The 21,466-nt window shown below is 36.5% G+C and overlaps 1 protein-coding gene across 1 annotated transcript in view; it reads right to left on the bottom strand.

Moving 5' to 3' along the window:
• The window catches only part of LOC109681103 (POU domain, class 6, transcription factor 2-like), a 119,637-nt gene extending 99,147 nt beyond the window's left edge, over positions 1-20,490 (bottom strand). Inside the window, exon 1 of the mRNA XM_020155671.2 lies at positions 20,248-20,490. Within this exon, the coding sequence (XP_020011260.2) occupies positions 20,248-20,413 (166 nt within the window). The 5' untranslated portion in view covers positions 20,414-20,490. The remainder of the gene's footprint in view (positions 1-20,247) is intronic.
• Between the last annotated feature and the right edge of the window lie 976 nt (positions 20,491-21,466).

The raw sequence follows: 21,466 nt of genomic DNA, 5'->3' as shown, positions 1-21,466 counted from the left end.
TTGGGAAATAAAATTGTCCTTTTCTGTGGTTTCTTCTTTGGATGGCTGCATCCCTCAACAGACTCAGATGAAAGGAGAGGACAAGGGTCCAAGGGTTATAAGGACACGGTGTTACTCATTTGGGGTGAGGATATGCCACTACTCTTTGTGTTTCCCTGCATTCCATCCAAATATTTGCAAATTGTACCATTCTTAAACTTTCTTTAGTTTACCCAATTGAGTACGACATTTCTTTTCTGCCAAGATCCTATCTACTGAGCTAGAGATGTAGTTCAATGGCAGAGCACATACTTTGCATGAGCAAGGTCCTCATTCAGTCTCGAGCATCAGTACTGCTGCACTCCACCATGTATAGACAAATTGTTGGTCTTTAGATAACTACTCATTTCAAAAGAAAATGTTCCGTCATGCTTTTGGCAATGTGCTTTATCAGAACTTATCTATAAAATACGGAAAAATTAATACTGGGGTCTTTTTATATAAAGAGCTTGCATAAAACTATAAGAAAAAGAGCTCCCCCCAAAAAAGGAATCAAGAATAGGTAATTCACAGAAGAATTGCCAATAGATGAAAAGCACAAAAAAGATTTTCCAAGTTTAACTAGTAATTACTAGTATAGTGGAATAAATAAGAGTGGGTTAGTTGAATAAATGATGCATGCCCATATGTTTTGCTATAAAAATACAGGGTTTTGCATAAAAAAATGGTAATAGTGTTATGTTATAGATTATTAAGTGTTTTCTGGATCATGGAAGCCATGTTATAGTGTTTGAAATGTACGCTGAGATCAGTGCGACCCATCATAAGTCTTTAAATTTGTGAGTAAAACAATGCTTATAATTCTATAATGCTGTGTCAGAGGTCTAACAGATAAATCCTGGTAAACGTCTATCTCATGGGCTTTCTGTGAATAATAATAACACTTTGAAAATGCTAGTCTATGCAATCATCATCATTATTAAAGAAATCCTAGAAATAGTACAGGTTTAACTTGTAGACACACTTGTATATCTACCTTATCATGAAACTTTTCTAACTAAATTTAAATAAGAGTTCTGGAGATTGCATTTTGTATTGCGTAGTTTGGGCACATGCCATGACCTATAGGGAATGGGTATAAGCACCAAACTCAACATTGTCTGGTGCCCTACTTCTCTTTCCTCTTAGGCACGTTCTCAGGCAGTACTGTGTGAAGGTGGGCACCCAACAAAGTTCCCTTCATGCCTTCCCATGCTTTTCCCAGGGTGGGGGAAGAAGACAAGAGGGCTGGAGGGTATTGGAACAGAAAAACAGGATAATGAATTAAAATTTTCATAAAAGTGAAAATAATTCAGAATTCAGTTCTTTACCTTTTCAGTTAATAAAAAGCCTCTTAATCTGACCACTATAGCAGTTAAACAAATTTTAATTTGCTGAGTTCATACCTAGAACAAACACAGTTAATTCTGAGTTTTTATAGGAAATTTTACTCTACTTTCCTCAACAGAGCCAAAAAGATTCTTATACATTACTTGTATATCCCTCTGTCTAAAACACCAAGAATACTCATTCTTTCCTATAATGATCCTTTTTTCTAGAAACTGTGATACATTAGGAAATGTGAAATCAACTTTTACAAGAATTCAATGTACTTGAGGATGGAGTCTCCTGGATATAATCAGAAAAAAATCTGGGTTAAAATAATCTTCAAATGTAGAACTTATTTAACTTTTGAATATTTTTTGAAAATTGTGGTTCACATGATTTTCTCATAAACAACAATGAAATGCCTTCAAAGATAACAACTTTCTTTTATCAGCTCATTCTTCTTTAGACTGTCTAGTGGTAGACATAAAGGCTCAGAAATGGTTTATTATAACTGAAATTTCTGCCTGATATTACCAAAGAGAAATGTACTGAAGTTAATATGTTAGGTTTGGGAAATCTATTTTCATTTGCTATAACCAATGGACTGTCATAAACGTGGACAGAGTGGACTTCCAGATTCTATTCTCCATCTGCTCCATCCTGCTCCCTAGGATAAGTCTGCTTTTATTCTTTTCATGATTACTGAGTAAAGACCTAGTTTCCAAAATCTATGCTATACCCCTTAATCAGTATGAGGAAAAGAAAAGTGATAAAAGAAAAGTAACCTTCAGTAGAACTAAACACACAAATATCTAGAAAACACTAAGCTGTGCTCATTACCTGTTACAGATTATTCCCCATTTAACCTTGTCTCAAACAACAGCCTCTGATCCACTACAATATCTGTTCACTAAAAAGAGGACATTCTCAAATGTATTTACTTATTTTAATTTATCAGAAAGAAAACAAATAGATGAGTGGATATAATATTACCTCTGTGGGTTTATTTTTAAAACTCTGCCCATAAATTTGTTAACATTACTCCTCTCAAAATGTACGATTTCCCCTTTTTAAAATATGAGACAACCTTAATGACTTGATTCTTCTGAATAGAAAGGGGTAGAAGTGATGTTGTTAACTTCCAAGTTCAGGTTAAAAGCTCTAGTTCTATGAACAAGATTCCACCTGGTCTCTCTCTCTCTCTTCCTCTTCCTCTCCCTCTCCTTCTTCATCTCCCTCGCTCTTCCTCTTCCCTCTGCTCTCCCTTGCTCTCACTGCTTGCCTTTGGAGCCCAGTCACCACCCTGCAAGGAAGGCCAGCTCACATGGGGAAGCTAAGGTTTTAGCCAACTCTCTGCACCAACCCTCAGACATGTGAGGAAACAAGCCTTCGGATGATTCAGCCCACACTTTGGACTGTGTCAACTGATGCCAAATGGGACAGAAGTGCATTGTGTCTACTGATCCTATGCAAATTGAAGAGCTGTGAGCAAAATAGAAGTCCTGTGTATGCCTCTAAGTTGGAGTATGGGTTCATAATGACAACACCTATTATACTAGAGTATCTGTATATTAGGAATCAGCTGAACTTCAAAGAACACCTTCGTGGAAGACACTTGGGGACAGCTTGCGGGGGTGGGGTGGGGTGGGGACTGCTTGTTCTGGCTTGGGCTGAGGCTGAGCAGGAAGAATGAGCAGGAAGCTCCTGAAGTTTGAGCATAGGGAGTTTCCCTCCAGCCTTGCCAATTTTTCTAATTCAGAGGGCAGATTTCAGCCTTTGTGGTTAACACTGCCTGTCCCTTCCCCCTTTTCTACCAACAAGGGCTAAATCTTTACTTGTAATTAACATTGTGACTGAACACAACTCTTTTCACCCTGTTTCTTTGCCTATGCCATTTGCTTAACCTGGAATGCCTACTTTGTTCTGTTGTTGTGGTTGTTTTGTGGGGATTGAACCCAGGGCCTTGTGCGTGCCAGGCAAGCGCTCTACCACTTGACCCACACCCCCCAGCCCTTTTGCTTTGTTTTTATTTTTTTGTTTCTGAAATCGGGTCTCACTACCTTTTTACCTGTGCTGGCCTTGAACTCATGGTCTTCCTGCCTCCCCCTCCTGAGTAGGTGAGATTACAGGCATGTACCGCCATTCTCGGCTACTCTGTTCTAAGCTTGAAATATTAATTTTAGAAAAATGCCTGTCTAAATGCAACCCAGAGATCACGAACATACCAGTATGGGATTCTTCAGTTATAAGTAACATGAACTTACTCTGGCTTAGTTAAGCAGGAGAGAGAGAGAGAGAGAGAGAGAGAGAGAGAGAGAGAGAGAATTTCTTGTACGGTTTTGGGGTGGTTCACAAATCAAAGGTAAAAGCTAAAGATCAATTTCTCTGACAAGATAGTAACCAAGAGTCAATAGAATAAAAATTTGTGGGTGCCCTCTTGGAGCACCACAATCTAGACCTGGACACACCCTGGCTGTTTTTCAGTTCTTGGGCCACTCAGTTGAAGAATTACACTGACAGGAGAGAGCGCTCATTTGTCTGCTTTGAACACATAACTCCTCTCATTCAGGGGAAGATGGAGCATCTTATTTGATAGTCCTGCCAAGCCTGTATCCAATGGGAGAGAAGTAATTTACCAAAGTAATATCCACATATTGTCCACCCAATGTCCACTAGAACAGTTGACCCTACCAATGAAGTTGCGTCTCTCCTCTCCATTATTTATTCCTCTAGCATCTGGCTCCTCCCTTTCAGCTCACGTCTCACAATGATAAATTATTAGATTTTTAGACAATCATTATTTAGTATTTGAGTTCATTATCATCTATAAAGTCCATGAGAACAGAGACCAATTCTGTCTAATTTATCACTGTATCTCAGAACCTGGTACAATACCTAGAAAAAAGGTATTTGATAAATATTTTTAACTATGTGAATAAGCACTTGTTTAGTTTGTTTTGTTATTAATATTTGCTGATACACATATATTCTTACTTCTGTCCTGAGGTAGGATAGTAGACTCCTGTAGGTAGAGTCTATTTTCCCTTAATATTCAGTAAGTATTTACCAAGTGTGGATGATGTCCAGAAACATCCAATTCAGAAGCAGTTCAATTCAAAAAACATTTATCTGGCCCTTAATATATGCAAGATCCATTATCTGTCCTCTAGGGGCTTGCTACTCAGCAAGGGATACAGACAAATGCACAAGTCATTATAATACCAGGCAAACACTGGGAGCGACTGCAAAAGAGGTGGAAAAAATGAGAGAATAGTTGGAACACAAGGGAAGGCAAGATTCATAGCAATATAAGAAATCAAGAAGCTTAGCCAAAATATTTTGACCACAAGAAGAGCGGGAGAGGGCAGGCAGGGACACACTCAATATGTGTTAATTTTTGAAAAAAAAAAATAACCTCCCAACAAGTGACTTAGAGAACTATTGACGATATTAAATGATTATTCACACCTGGCCCCTTTCACCTAATTGAGATGAGGTGATATTTGTTATAGATTTTTTTCCTTAAAGGGCTGCTAGCTGATAGAGAAATAATGCATCCCTGAAGGATCAGAAGAGCAAGACCAAGATAGTATAAAATTAGTGTTACTTTCACAGGAAAATCACCATAAAGAAAGTCTTGTAGTGAACAAGCCTGTTTTAATGTTTCAAGTGAAGAAGGTAAGCTGTAAGTTCTTTAAGATTTTATTTTTAATTGGTAAATAATAATTGTACATATTAATGGGGTGCAATGTGTTATTTTGATCTTTGTAGAAAGACTGAATCAAACTAATTGGTGCATCCCTCACCCCACATACATTCTTGTGGTGAGAACATGGAACCACTACTCTTTTTGCAATTTTGAAATATGCAATACCTTATTAACTAGTTACCACACTATGCAAAATGTGACTGAAACCTATTCTTCTCGTCTAGCTGAAACATTCTGCTTTTTAACCATCCCTCCATTCTCCATCCCACTTCTCCAGTCTATACATTTTTAGGGGTTTCAAAGGCTATGAAAGTTGGGTAAGGAAGATTTTTTAAATCACCATGAAACATAAAAGTGGAGAAATCTATTTAAAAAAAAAGGAAAGAAAACAGTCTTGCCTGAAAGAAGCAATTCTTAAGTGCTGACATTTAGTTTGGGACTGATCAGGAATGTAATTTAATTTTGTAAAAATATGAAAACTTTGAAAATTGAAGATCCAGCTGTTGCGTAGGATACTTGCTGGAAGATCTTCCAGGAGGGGGGTGGAAGAGTATAGAGTGAGAATGGCATGTCAGAGCTGTGGTAAGGCTTGGTAGTATCTCTGGACCCAATCCACATCACAGTGTGAAGCTGAGGGTTTTCTTCCCTAGCATAACCTAGCCTAATCTTGTCAGTGTTTTCCCAGCCTTGTCTTTTCCAACACTACCCAGTGGTGCCACCATACAGAGACAGATCTACAAATGGTTACTCAATGACAAACCACAGAAGAAACAGCAAAAGCAGCTAGAGCATCTAAGGGGTGATACACCTGTAAACTCAGGGAGCAAAGTCAAAACTATGGGATAGGTACAGGATATGAAAGGCTGCTCACTGCCCCTGGCAAAATGGAGAATCTGTCTCTTCTGCTTGATATTAACACAAATTTGTTCACTAATTCAATCTGAAAGCATGAATTAATTTTTTTCAATATCACTATATATTTATTGAAATGGAATAACATGTGTTAAATAAGTAGTTTTCAAAGTGCCAACACTTTCTGAGAAATTTGCATGGGTCATGAATATGTAGTTAAAAAACAGATGCCATGGAAATAGTAACAACAGAAATGTTCCTTCAGTTATCTTACCTATTTTGGTATGTATAAAAGGCATTAGGTTTTCCTAATCTCAACCCAAATCTCTAAGTGCCCCCATACAAGTAATGACACCCTTTCCTCCAAATATGGCTCCCAGTGTACTTAAGTACTTGAATATTGAAAGCATGTTCAACTCTTGGAAGATTCGGGTGATAGATCTTTATAGAGATACCACCTTACTTTTGGTTTGTTCTTTTAAAATAGAATATGAAGGGCTTATTCTAGAAGACTAGAAAACTTTAGTTAAGCATTGGCTATAAAATTTTCTAAGGAAGGAAGACACCATAGATTTCAAGTTGTAGTCACATTCTACTATCTAGCATGGAACTGAACCTTTGGGAGAAGTGCTTCGCTTCAGGAACAGAAAAGACTTCTTCTCTAGGACAGAGAAGACCCACAGCCTAATCAAATCCTCTATACTTCTGGAGCAGAAATGATTATTTCCATCTAGCTTGACTTTGGCTTTTATGGGGACAATTAGATTGGGAGAGCTGATCTTATCATTCAGAACCCTGGCCTTTGTCTAATCATTAAAATCTGATTCATACTCCCTGGAGGACCCTGATCAGAGTAACTGTCAGTTCCCCGGCTAGGAAAGACACACTTTGATCCAATAGGTAGGGGAAGGAACTCACATTTACTAAATATTCCCATGTGTAAGAACCTTACTTCCTTATCTAATATGTAACACCTTATCAGACTGGTATTTTAACTCTCATGTTACACAAGAGGAAATGAGTGTAAGAGTGCATGCCTCTCTGCCTAGGTCAGGAGCAGCGACTTGAATCCAGGTTACAATTCTTCTGCTACATTTTTCCTTTCAAACACTTACATGGCTTTGATTGAAGCTTATCTCACTGTGGAATTTTCTATAGTTCACCTTGATATGGTCACAAAAGGAAAAATAAAATTCTCATGTAGAGTAGACACAGGGGATCCCCAAGGATCAGTCAAAATGTCTTTTGCTTACAGAGTTTTGAGAAGTACATTTTTATAGAATGAAAATTTTTGATTGTAGATTTCAGATTTGGGTTTTTTTTTTAATGAGACTGGGGATTGAACTCAGGGCTTTACATACACACACATATATATATGCATATTTATATTTTAAATGGAAATGTCAATAAATAGAAAATGTCAGTAAGTAGAAAATAAACAGAATACTGTAAAACTTAGGGGACAAATAGCATCCCATGAAAGACCTCAGAGCACTTATGTGAAGGCAAAGGCTGTATTTCTAATTTTTGTCATCAACATAGTCAATGTAGAGAAGAATGGGTGCTTGACCTGGGAGCTGGCAAGTTTCTTGGAGCAACAGCTAACACCACTTGGAGGAAGTCCACACAAAGGCTGACAGCCACCACAGTACCTGATCATGCCGTGAGCTTGAGAGGCATTTGCTACCACCCACAGACATCTGGTTTCATACCACTTTTCAATGCACAAATTATTTTTTAAATCTCTATTATTTGACAGAATCACATACTCCAACATTTTAAATTTGGAGGAACAAGATTCGTAGCTGTCCCTCTTCCATCCTTCCCACCCTCACCCATGTGGAAGATGCAGACAGTGAGTTTCTATCCTCTCTAGAACTGTTGTCTTCCATTTACAAGTCTCTGTCTTTTCCTAAGTGGGCTTTCAGAGAAAGCAGTGACTGATGTGCCTGAAGAAGGAAGGGGTATTGTCATCAGGAGGAAAAGATTCCCAGAACTTTCCTTTGGCTAAAAAGTTCCCTAATGACTGATGCTTCTTTATAGAGGAGCATGGATTACCACAAAGGCCTCAGAACTTTCTTTGTTGTCTTTGTGGTATCTGGTCCTAACAAAATTAATGAATTTCTTTCTAAATCTGGCAAATTTACTTTCAGCCCTTAATAATAATAAGTGATATTTGTTGAGTGCTGGTTACATTCCAGGCACTCTATAGGGCTCTACATGTGCCACTTCACTTCAAACTCAAGACTGCCCTATGCAGTAAGTACCACTGAAATCTCCATTTAAAGATGGGGAAACTGAGTCGTAGTTAGGTTATGTACTTTGCCCAGCCAGAACTGGGCAGAGCAAGGCTCAGATTCAAATAGCCTGAACACCATAGCATTGAAACAGTGAATTAAATTATGAGAAAAACAAGAATTTGTGAAGTAAGGTGGAGGTAGGAGAAAGAGGAGGGAAAAGATGATTCTAGTTTATTCTCCTTTTATACATGACTAAGAAACATTTACAAAAGCATAGCATTTGTGTGTCACAATATACACACCAAACCCTATGGTGAAATGTAAATATAATTGTCACAAATTGTTTAATAATACTTTCTTCTTCTTGCCCTCCATTTTTTATGACATAATAGTTTTTTTTTCAAATGTGAGGCTTTTGAGCAATGGAAAATTTCTGACAGGTATGACTTTGAAGATTAAGACTTTGGGAACAAAGTACTGGAAATGAAGTAAAATAGAATGTTAATATATAATGTTGACTGTGGGCCATTTGAGGGTGAGTTCATTTTTGCATCTTTGGCACCTGTCATAGGGGGTGAATGAGGTGATCCATACTGTCTGGTGTGGTCCTCAGAACACAATAGCATCAAACACAGAGAAGGTATTCAACCAATATTGGTTGAATTGATGAATTCACTGTTGAATGTTGAGTTTATAAACTGTATAGTATAAGAATAGAACTATAAGTAGGATAAATTATGGTTTTTTGTTTCTATTACATGGTATAACTGTTCATAGGTATACTTCCTTTGTTTTGATGAGTGAAAGTGGCACAGAAGAAAGAAAACCAGTTTCCAAGCACTTTATAGTAAAGAAGAGAAATATAAAAACTGGAGACACAGACAGTTGATGAAAATTCCTAGGAAAAGTAATTTCAAGGATTCAATATAGATACGATCCCAGGATATCATGGTTTTATTTTCATCAATTGTTTTATTTTGAGAGGAAAAGCTAGTTCTTCTAACTTCTATAAATGTGCCCCCACCAGAAAAAAATGTTTCTTTGTATAGCTTCATGACTATCAGACAGCACAAGAGGAAATGTGATGAATTATGACAGAGAATAGTAATAATTATAATAAAAATTCTCTTGTTCATTGTTTAGTACCCTCTCTGGAAAAGAGCACATATACTAAGAATGGCATAAAATGACAAATAAAATGTAATTTCAAAGAGTGCAAAATGTTTCAAAAAGCTTGATAACCATTGTAAAATAACTTCATAATTAAATTTGTATTGAAAATGTCATCATCTTTTATCTATATATTAAATATGTGAAATCAATTTTTAAAGTATTTAAAAATAATTTCACATATCTATTTATTTCACCTGGTGGGCACCATTGTGCTATTTTGCTTTTACATCGCAGGGAGTATTCCATTATATTAGCTAATTCAAATATTGTTGAGCTAAAAGCATTAAATTATTTTTATGTTCACTTAAATGTTCAGACATGGCCACATTAAAACAAACAATTTCAGCTTTCAGTTATCTATTTTTAAATTTTGAGTCATCTTTTTTCTGGGCTGCAAAAGTGTATTACTAACAGACACAACATCTCAACAACTAACATAAACGTGCAATTTTAATGCTTTCTAATCACACAAATCAATATGAGATTTTTGTACATGTGCATGACCTTCTTCAAATTATCCCCCCATTTTGGCTGAATCAGAGGGAGTGTGGGCTATTTGATGAAAAAAAAAAAAAGAAAGAAAGAAAGAAGGAAAAAAAAATACCCTAAGTGTGTGAAATAAGAGCCCTGGCTTCTTCTGCCAGACTCCTCTTGACAGAAAGATGATAGAAGCGTTACATCCCTGGGAGAGTAAATGCAAACTGACAAGAGATGAGCCTTTAGATGTTGAATATAATCTTGAATTGTGCTTGAAGTGTCTTATTATCTTGTCTTTTGATGTCTGAAGGGGTGGCTCATTGTTAGAAAAAGGAAAGCCCTCGCGCATCTTTGCCATCTTTAAAAATTGTTTGGCCTTTAACAACTGCTTTTCCAACTAAAGTCCATTTCTCCTGACAATAAATATGGCAGGTCGACGGCAAGTGACAAACAATTTACTTTACATGCCACACTTTTATGGGTTTTGAGAGCTCATGTGGAAGGGGATTTTAAAAAGCCCACAGAAATTAGCAGTATTACAAATGTTAAGAGGCCTGAGATGTACGTGCATGTACTTGTGTGAAGTTACTCAGCCTGGCTCTTCCCTGCTGTTTCTGGTTTTGTATCTTACTGGTGCCAGATTCACAGTTAAAGTTCTTTATTTATCATTGACTAAAAATAGCCAGGGAAAAATGAAAGAGCAACAATCACTTCTGACAGATTCCATGAAGGAAATGCAGGAATAAAGATTTGCAGCGCACGTTGCAATATTCAGAGCGATACATAAACAAAATTCTGTTTCTAAGTAGGAGATGGAGATGGACAATGGACTTCCTGAATTTTGCCTCCTACCGCAGAACCTTCAGCACTTTTTAATTTCCACAGTCACTTTGGCCACCCCCCAGCCTCTGCATCTACCATTCGCTTTGTGGTTTTTTTGTTTTAACTTAAAAGTTTAATGATGTTCTCAGTCAATAGGATTCCTTAGCAGCTCAATCATAGTCATGCCAGTTTTCTGTCACCCAGCCAGATTTTGTGAAAGCTTTCAAGATCTTTGCTCAGACCTCCCTCACTCTAAGAATCCATAAGAATTCTCCAAAGACCCATAAACCTTTACAGGGTTCAGGTTATTGTATCATTATAAAAACATACTGATATACTGCAGATGACAAGACTTGTAGGCTACTCAGTGACATAAGCAAGTTCCAGTCTGACACTGATCAGCTCCTGTTTTGTTTTGTTGTTGTTTTTATGCAGGAAGCTGTAGGCATTAATCCCTTTAAAACATAATACATCCTGTTTTTAAAGCTTTTCTGGTTATCTGCAGTTTTCAATTAACTCATTAGGAAATTAATATAAACGCAAAACTATAATGGAGGAAGCAAAGATTTCCAACTACAGCAAAGTAGTGAAGCATTGCTGGTATAGTGGTTAGCATAGCTGCCTTCCAACTATAGCAAAGAAATAAAGCAGTGAACCTGAAAATCTGAATAATTTCCTAGGTTTGGTTTAAAACTAAAACCCGCCTTAATCTCTTAGCAATCAAAATAAAATAACCAATCAACATTTGAAACAGTGATTGATGTATATTTCCTCCCAAAAGTTTGTAAAGTTTTCCTACATAATCGAGATGAGTCCTGTCCTGTTCATAGATTACAGTGTGGTTTATGGATTTAATTAAGTGGATTTATTAAAATGTTACCTTTATGCCATATTTCTTTCATGCTTCTCCTTTTGCAAACTACAGGTTTCCTTTTTGATACATTTCTATTTTGTACATTTTAGTAAATAAAATAGATATATTGAAGAAAATATTCCACTTTTGATAAAGTGCAATGCGCTCCCCAGCACTGTTGCCATATTTATACATATTTAAATACAGGAAAGTATGTTTTTCCATTTGACTTTTTATTCTCTTCTACCCTTGGCTGATTTTGGCAAAAAAGTCATTCTGCAATCATAATTTTTCATGCTTTTTAAACAGCTTCAAATGTTTGCATTTTTAAATCAAATTAATCCCTTAGCCTCCCTTCTCCTCCACAGTGATGATTCTCCCCAAACCATTAATTTGTAAAAATAAATCTTGCCATATCAGTATTAAAAGACAAACCAGCACACATATGTGGCCACCAAGAACTGCAAAAGGAGATTAATTATTCTATACTAGCTTAATAGTAAATGGTTAAAATGTGATTTCTTTGCCGTGTGCTATGCACCCCTTCTACTTCAACATATGTATATGTAAGTGTGTATTCAGGCATGTGGAATTCTTACAGGAATGTGTAGCAAAAATTGCATTTACTGTGGAACAAATGCCTTTTACTGAAAAAAAAAGAAAAGGGCAGATGCTTACATTGTGATACATGCATATCCTATAGATAGATAAATAGTTAGTGTCCCAATATTTAAACCTGAGTCTTCCCTAGCTCGGGTAAGTCTTATATGTTTTACCACATATGTATATAGCAAATATACATATATTTGCTATAATTGCTTCAGTGAATTAAACTGCACAAATTCTGGGGAATCCTGTTGTCTGCTCAGTCAGTAGCAGCATCAAAAAAAACCAAAACAAAACACTAGAACTTGGATTCTAGCTTAAGCAAGCCTGAAGTAATCTATAATATAATTAGTTGTCCTTTATTGGCAAACTATTAATTTTGATAAGTTTGTCTGGGAACAATTTTTTCAAATATAAGTATGTATAGGAGAAGTATATTTAAATGATGTATTGACAGCATGAACTAAAAGAAATCATGCTAATTAAAATTAGCCTTTATTAATTTTGTGATAGAGAAAATACATATGTAGAACAGATTTAGGAAGACAATTTAAAGCCTCATATGACTATAAGAGAAAATAGGAGAAAACACAAATAGATGCCCACAAGTGTTTTACATGAATAGCATTGCATTTAGTCATTGTGTACACAGAGGAAACAAAAATAAACTATGAAATTATAGTAATCCAAGATATTTGTAAAGAAAATCAATGCAGAAAAGCACTGGTTATTTTATAGGAAAAGACAAAATGCTAATGCCGAAAAAATATACGCTTGACAAACTTATCAAAGTGTTAAGTCATTTCATGTTGGCTCATGGGTACATTATAAGTGTCCTAAAAATTTCTTCATGTTCTATCTCATTCTCAGATTAAACTATTAAGTTTTATGGGTTATTTTCTTAGAAGAGTTTTGATAATCTTAACAAATGCAGGTTTCATTATAGAATCTTATTTCTAATGGTCTATAGCATAGCATACCTTTTATCATTTAGTTTTTGTGTAATGATATTTCCTAGTTTTTCTTATTGCAGTCAGAGCTTTGTCCATTTTTTCCCTTTTTCCTCATATTTTCAAATAGTTTTGATGGCAGTGCAGCCCTCCGATAAAGTGATTTAGGCTATATTACTTATTTTGTTCTATGTAGCTAATTTTTTAATGTAAGAAATTATGGTATATTCTAGTTACATATGCAACCTTAAAAGCACTTGGAACGACTGTCAGAAAGGCTTGACTATGGATTTTCTTTTAGACTCTGAAATAAAACATAGGCATTCCTGAAATAAACAAGAATAAAAAATACAGCCCCTAACTATTCTTAGGAGCTATGCAACTTGAGTTGTGGTTTTTAAAATTTCCCTCTGAATACTTAAAAAACAAAATTAATTCCTATTTCTGAGAATGACAAACTTTCTTTAACCAAAAGATATTCAATGTTATTATTTTCTAGCCTCTGAATTCATGCTAAAAATCCATTTCTGATAAGTTACAACAGTGTCACAACATACAGTAAGAGATGTCACCAGACAAGGCCACCCATGTCTCATATTTTTATGAAATCTGACTCAGATCATCTTTTTACATTTACACAATCAGCTTTACATTTAAGAGTCAGGTCTATATGTTTAATAACCAGATATCATTAGATGCCTTCATATTACCAGTATCGAAATAATTCCTTTATGAATGAATTTTAAATATAAAAATATTGCTTGATGGTATTCCCAAAGAACAGTCCAGCACTGATAGACTTAGAATCCCTTTGAGTGGTAGCATGATAACATGTATGTCCATCTCTATACTTCCATATAAAAAATTAAAACAAAGTATGCTCACTTGTTTGTCTCCAAGAAAAAAGACATTTGAAATTTCAGTCGATAAACATTTTAAAAATGGAACAGAAATGGCATTCATGAAAGGCAAGGCTAACAGAAACACCAGCAAATTACAGAACTTAGGGCAACAACAAACAAGAAAACTCCAGAGCTACACTGGATATTAAAGAGCAGCCCATCTGTTGGAGAATGGCAACTGTCACCATGAGCTTTCCATAGTTACCTCTGCCTTTGGATATTTTTAAAAAATTTATTAACCTGACAGCAGGAAACTTTATACAGATTGCCCCTTGACAGGGTGCCAGTTTGGAATAAACACTTTGCTATCTTTCTCTTCAGCATAAAAAAAAAAATCAGGAACCACGTTAAGTGGAACCAGCTGCATATTTGGGCAAATGTGCCTTCTCTTCTGGTCTCTCATGCCCAGGGAAGGTCTGAATAATCAGCAGCCCAATAACAGAACTGAACTCTCCACCCTTCTTCACATCTACTTTCTTTTTAATGTGTGAATATCTGATGTATTATTAATCCCCAGACATAAACCGGCAAGGTCATCAATCAAAGAAACTACCAATTCCCTCACAAATCATCTGTTTACTGTATAATAACAAACAAGGTTCACTTGAAACAAGTCAACTTCAATCTCATTTCTAAAGTGGGAGAAAATTTTACTTGGTCAATTTTTGCAAAGAATAATGGTAATTCTATGGTTAAATAGGGTGACTGAGAAAGAAGGCCGTCTACTGAAAGGCTGAGCCTCAGGAGCTTGAGTCTGGAATGCACCTCTATTTATTAATTATGACATAAACTAGGCTTGGAGAACTACAAAAACACAGTAATGCCAAGTAACCTTTTAAGTCAGAAACCCAAGACATTCAAAAGACTAAGATGGATCATTTAAAGGAGTGACGGTGTGCCAATTAATCTCATTTCTAATAGCTTGTCTTATTTCCAACTGTTTATAGAACCATTTAACAGCAGCAGCAACAACCAAATATGAGAATCATAACAATCAAAATAAAAGGACAAAAATGTGACTCCACATCGGCACTTTGACTTGCTAATGCATTGGCACATAGCATTCTTGGACACCATAGTACTGAACTTTCTCCTTTAAACAGAGGCCTGCCCTGAGAACCCCAGGCATGGCAAAGCAAAGAAAAGGAAGGCACTAAGAAAGACTCCACTGAACCTTCTGTTGCACTGCTCTGCACTGAAAAGCCTCTAAGAAATGATCATAGCTCAATGAATGCATATAGTGAGAAGTCTGAACATCAGTGCCTTTCTATACAGATTTATTTTTATTTCAAAGTTCATACAATAATGCTATTTAAAGTGGATTTCTTTACAATACAATATTGCAATGGTTTTTTTTTGAGGGGGGAACCCCACTAACCTAAATTTGTCTAAATATACACAGCCTGTCACTGATATTTAAAGAAATACCTCAGTGCACTACAGTTACTTAAATGAAAGAAACATACCTAAATGTGCATTTTCCCCCTCAAGTAGTCAGATAGCAGCAGGAAAAGGGTTTGTTTGACTATTAAAACATAATTGGTTTCTGACAAATACTTTATCATGCATCCCATTTACTTACACAAATACATTTTACTGATTTCTGTCAACTGTTTTTGTAGGAATCTATTATTCAAATTATTTAGTTATTCTAAAATAGGTTGTTTAAGTATTTCCCTAGCAAAACACACTTTGCATTCTCAGTTGATACAATATAGAAACTTTTTAAATGTAGAAGCATGGTTCGTGCTATTTCTCTAGATAATTTTCTTCATCATCCTCCAGCTAAATCCCTCTGGCACTCAAGCCCTACTTACTGATTTACTGGCTCCAGCATATTTTATCAGAATATTATGAATACCCAAGGTATTGAAACCTTGAGAGAGACGTTTAAATAAAGTAATGAAGACAGTGATCCCATAATGAAGGCCTCCACTTATGCACAGATGAGAGACAGCATCACCCTGAACAGCGGTCCCCATAATGCCCTGCAGTGACCTCCATGCTGACCTGCAGAGACCACTGTCTCAAGGGGTGACAGACAATTTAGCCCTTTATCCTTTTGTCATTGAAAATGACTCCACTGCCATAAATTCTAATCAAGTCAAACTGGATGGCAATTTGAAAAAAAAAACTTATAATGCAAAAGAAAAAGGAAAACACAATAGATCGTATATTTTCTAGCATGGAGGAATCACTGACCTGACTTAAACCCTTTTCTAATAGTTCACAGGCAAATGGCATTGAAAATACCCAACTGTCACAAGTATCATTGCATGCAATTTCTTTTAACCTAGAGAAACACAATACCATAGGAGAAAGCCAACCACAATTTTTAAAAATTTCAGATACAATATGTATAAATGGTGGTGAGTTTCCATCTCAGTTCAAGGTTCTGAGCTATGTGCCCAATTCACGTACAGCATAGTACCACTGAGAAGCAAGCCACCCAGACTCACATAGCCACCCAAGGTAGCTGGAACTTGAAGAAAAGCAATCCTGAGGCTTAACTTGAAATAATAAAATAAAATTCCCAGGAGAAATACTGTTCATAATTCATCCTTCAAATCTCAAATATATATATGGGGGAAAATATTTAGGGCACTAAATATTTCTCACTTCTTCAGCTGAGAGTGTATAGGAAAACTTTAGTACAGACATTTTTCCTGGGACATATATTACTTTTATCTTTTCTGCAGCCATTTTTCTGGCCAAGTTGTTGATGCTACCATTTGAATTTTAGCATCCAACTTGACTGAATGTGGAACACTGAATTCTTGATAGGCATAACTAAAAGTAAAGCACCACATTGACACGAGTGCTATAAATGTCACTAGAGAAACACAGCAACCTCTTCCCTTGGAGATGGGTTGCCAAAGACCAGTTTTGAGAATGGTTTCCAATATGGATATCACTCATCGCATATTTAATGACTGGCCCTGTGTGGCATTACTCATTTGGTCACACAACAGGAGCACCATGAAAGATAGTGCCAGATTCTCTGAGAATGCTCCCCTCTCCATGCAAGCCTGGGCTTCTCCATACTGTTTTCTGTGGCTCGGAGCTTAGCATAATACAGTCAAGAGCTGAAACCCAAGGTAGTTATTCTACAGGCTTTATAAGAATAAATAATGCATCACTTAATGATATCACAGAGAACTACCTCACCATGTTTCTCAATGAAATGTGGATTTATCTCTCTTAAGTGTACTTTAGTTTCCATGGCTGTTCAAGTTAAGCAAAATGTTACCTCTGATGTAATTACTTTATGAAACACAAGGGCCCTTTTCTGAACTTTCTACTTAGGGGCGCATATGGTTTCTTGTTTCTCCTTCTGGTATTCTGAGCAGCTCAGAGCACTGAAACATTCTGCACAGTATGTTTTCCTTTGGATGCTGTTAAGTGCAGAGGTGCAATTTAAGGAGAGGCATAAAAAGCCCAATGGTTCCTGGAATTTCCTTTGTTTATCCATAGAGGGCATCGGTATTAGCCTTTCTCCTGCAGTTTTGGGCTGAAGGTGCCATACTGTGAGAGAAACAGGCTTGTCCTCTGGACTGCTAATTTGAACAAGACACAGATGGGCAAATAGGCTTCAAAGAAATCCATTTATACTGAAATTTCACGTGCAATAGGAAAACCAAGCTCTTCTTGCCCCAGTTGGTGGGTAATGCTTGTCCTTGACAAAAACATGTCAAGATGTATATGATTTACCTTTATCTGCCCCTTTCATTAAAGAAGCATAGTTTTCAGTAATACGATATATAAGCTATAGAAATGATGCTTTGAAAAATAGAGTATCTTAGAAAAACCATGGTTTAGAGAAAAATCATGTATGCTCTCAACTATTTGGGTAAAAATGTAGTTCTTGATTATGAAGTAAAGAGCATAATTAGAACTATATCTAAAAGCAAAATACAAAGATCTAAATATGTGCATGAAAACCGAACCAACATATGCATGTCCCTTAAATTGTGTCAGCAAAGTTGCTAAAAATTCAGAGAGAATTAGTCTATAAAAGTTTTAGTCAGTTGTATAAATCAGAATTCCCAAGGCTAAGTCTTAAGAATATTCAAAAGTGAGCTATTGTCACAATAGCCAAGGAAATCTTACAAAAACATTAGGGTGCTTTCCTTCTCATGTGCTTTCTGTGATCTCTATCTCAAATTGTCTCCATTTTTTCTCAAGTTTTCAAGATTGTTAATCAACTGACTTCTCTATCTAATTGGAAACTTGGAAAGATTCACATTGTGTTTAGAAAGTAGTTTAGAGACCAAAGACAATCAAGTGAATAATTTTAAAAAAGAGAAAGGATATAGATTTTGCTACATTCTCTTTCACAAATTCTAAAATCTCAAAATGAAAATGTGTGACTTCCAAAACCCACTATGATTTTTCAATTAAACTAAGATTCCTTATGACACTCAATAAAATATATTTTCAATGAACTTTTAATTAAAATTTCTTTGCCCCTTTTGGATTTCTTGAAGCTTATTGTTCTACACATGAAAATCAGTAAGAGTAGGATAAAACATCAATGACAGTTTTCAACACTGGTAAATCTAAATAAATGTTGTAAAGCCAAATTAATCATTCTTCTGTTGGTTTACTGAAAGAAAACAAATTAAAGGTATAAGCCTAAGTCTACAAAATATATTTACTTTTAAAAAACGCATGCAAAGTTTCGAACAAATAATTTAGTATCTGTAGCTATGTTGAACTCATAATTGATTACTTTCTAAGAGTCAAGGTGCTTACTTAGCATACTCAGCATCAGAGATGCTTGAGCGTGGCTTTTGCTTCTATAATTTATAATTTTTTCTGTCTTCTCTCACTAGCCTACTGAAATGAAATGAGTAGTTAGGACCTAACTCTTTTTTTATAGATAAAAACTCAGAGTCTACAACAAAATACTTCATTAGAGTAAAAATCCTGCACACTTAAATGCCCAAGTTTAGAAAGTTTGTATCAAAAGATACTCTTCCAGAATTTCTTGAAACTGGAATCAATTATATTCTAGGAAATGTTAGTATTTTACCAATAGAAAATTTAAAAAGCAAAGTCTCTCTGCAATGCCTCTCTGATGTTTGACTGAGTGAGTTTTTAAAACTGAGAGGAATCTCCTTGTTGAAATCAGTCAAGAGTCACCCAACTATCAATGCAGCTTTCTTTCTATGGACTAAAAAAAAATACGTAAGTCTATTTCTTAAACTATATTAATGGCTTTCTTAAGAAAGTAGTGTCTGCGATGATTTTGTTTTTCTCTGGAGTTCAGGCTCACGCTGTCTTTTAACCTGAAAGCCAGCAGTTCTCTGTATTAGACAGAAGTGTGTGTATACACACACATAGACACACTTGAAAACAATTAAAAGCCAGTGTTTCAGGGGCAATGGTTCTGAAAACCTAATGTCACTCTGAACCACAAGGCGCTTCTCCAGCAGAGACATCTATCAACATCTATCATTCAGGCACGCGCCTCAACAACCTGCTCCCTTTTCTGATTAGAGATCACAGTTACTTGAGTTGGCTTACAGAGTGAGTGTCATCTGTTTGAATGACAGATGTCTTTGCTGGAGTGGCACTCTGCTTGTTCTTGTTTTGTTTATGAAACAAAGATTCCTGAAAGGTCCCGGGCTGTCCACGTTGACTAGGAGGCTATAAGCCTAAGGTGAAAGAGGAGGTGGGTCAGGGAGGGATGCAAAAGACCTATTTTCCTCATCCCCCACCGCAAACCCTTTTAAAAGAAGAAATATTCATTCTGATGCTGATGACAAAATGTTATTTCTTTGAGCAATTCCCGTAGCCACCTTTGTTTACCTGGCATAGCACGACTTGTATCGACATTTTTCAGTTTCTCCTTTCTAGTCTTTTGACTACAGATAATAACTCTTTTCTCTCTTTCCCCTTAACAAAAGGCTGTGAAGCAACCCGAAACCGAGTCGATATTTATTCAATAAATGTTAACCAATTCTCACAATGGAACGGATTTCCTGATTATTATTACCATTTTCTTTCTTTCTTTTTTTTTTCAAATCATTTCCAGCCTGGGGAATACCAGCAATACTTGACAAATCAGAATGGACAGCGAGGGAGGGAAGTTCCTTGTTGGAAAAAGTTTGGAGGACACCCTACTAAGTCAGCTGGAATCGGATTTGGTGGCTTAGCACCTCCAGGATGCAAGCTCCTCTTTAGTACTTACAAGAAAATTGAATGAACAACAGGGAAAAAAAAAAAAAAAAAAAAGAGGGGGAGTCGGGGGGTAGGATTGCTCTTCCGGACAACATGGTAGGACTGAAATGAAATACCTAGACAGACTTACCGAAGAGCTTGCTGGGAGTGTCCTGGCTGTCATTTGATTCCACAGGCGCAAGCAGGGGCTCATTCAGCTCGCTGTCTGAAGTAGCAGCCTTGTCCTCACCTCTCAACTCCGCATTCATTTCACTCCGCACTGACAGCAAGGGCTTACTGACTTGTCCAGCTATCATTGGATCCTAGGACGGGGGGAAAGAGTGAAGGGGAGGAAAAAAAAGTGGCAGCTTTAGAGTGCGTGTCCTCTCTCTCCCTCTCCCTCTCTCCCTCTCTTCCACACACACACTCTCCCTCTCTCTGCTCTCTCTTATCTCTGGCTGCTCCCGCTGTTATTGCTGGCTGCAGTCAAGTGAAGAGCTATTACAGATCCGATGAGTTCTCCATTACTCCCCACCCTATTAAAGCTCAACTAGCATGTGAGAGATTCAGGAGGCTTCGGAGAAAGGAAAAAAGAAAGAAAGAAACTTCTTTGAAAGCAACCTAAGCAACACAGCTTTAATTGTGGAATGTGCTTTTGTGTGAATGTTTTTACACCTTGTTCTGTCTTTAATGCAGTAAGAAAAAAAGCAAGTGCTGGGTTTGTACTTCAGCAACATACCTTTTTAGAAGGAGCACCCTATAGAGGGACCACAGGCTATTTTAAGAAGCCTTCTCCCTGGGGGAGAGGCAATTAATCCCTATCCCAAGAGCAGAGAAAAGAGGGAGAAAAGAGACCTCAAAACGCTTTCAATGGAATAAAAGATATTTCTTATGTAAATTCTATAAGCACACTTACAAGTTGACTTTGGTTGGTCCCAGATTGGGGACCAAAGCTGACCCCAAAACAAACGAACATTTTAAAGCAAGCAATACACAACAAAATATATGAAAATTGGCATAAAAATTTTTAAAGGAAGTGGGAAAATACTTACAAACTCTTCAATAATTCGGATACCTAAAGCATCATATGCCCAGAGCATTAAAGAAAAAGAAAACAAAAATCACTTCCAAAAAAGCAAATTTCCCCTCCCCCAATGATTGAGGTCTGCTTGATCTTCAGCTCATTTAGGACAGCATGTTAGGATCAGAAATGTTTTCCAAGTGTAGTCTTTTTAGTCCATTTGCAAACTAAGATGCATAATATCGCTTTGGCACAAATATCTGAGGCAGAAGGAAAGGAAAAGCAAGAAATGCCCTTTTTTTTGTGATCTGGGAGCTATTTATTGCCAAGTTCATGCCTAAATGGTTCC

Source organism: Castor canadensis, chromosome 2 (assembly GCF_047511655.1).
Source record: "Castor canadensis chromosome 2, mCasCan1.hap1v2, whole genome shotgun sequence".
Classification (NCBI taxonomy): domain Eukaryota; kingdom Metazoa; phylum Chordata; class Mammalia; order Rodentia; family Castoridae; genus Castor; species Castor canadensis.
This window is presented reverse-complemented; position numbering and strand designations above follow the sequence as displayed.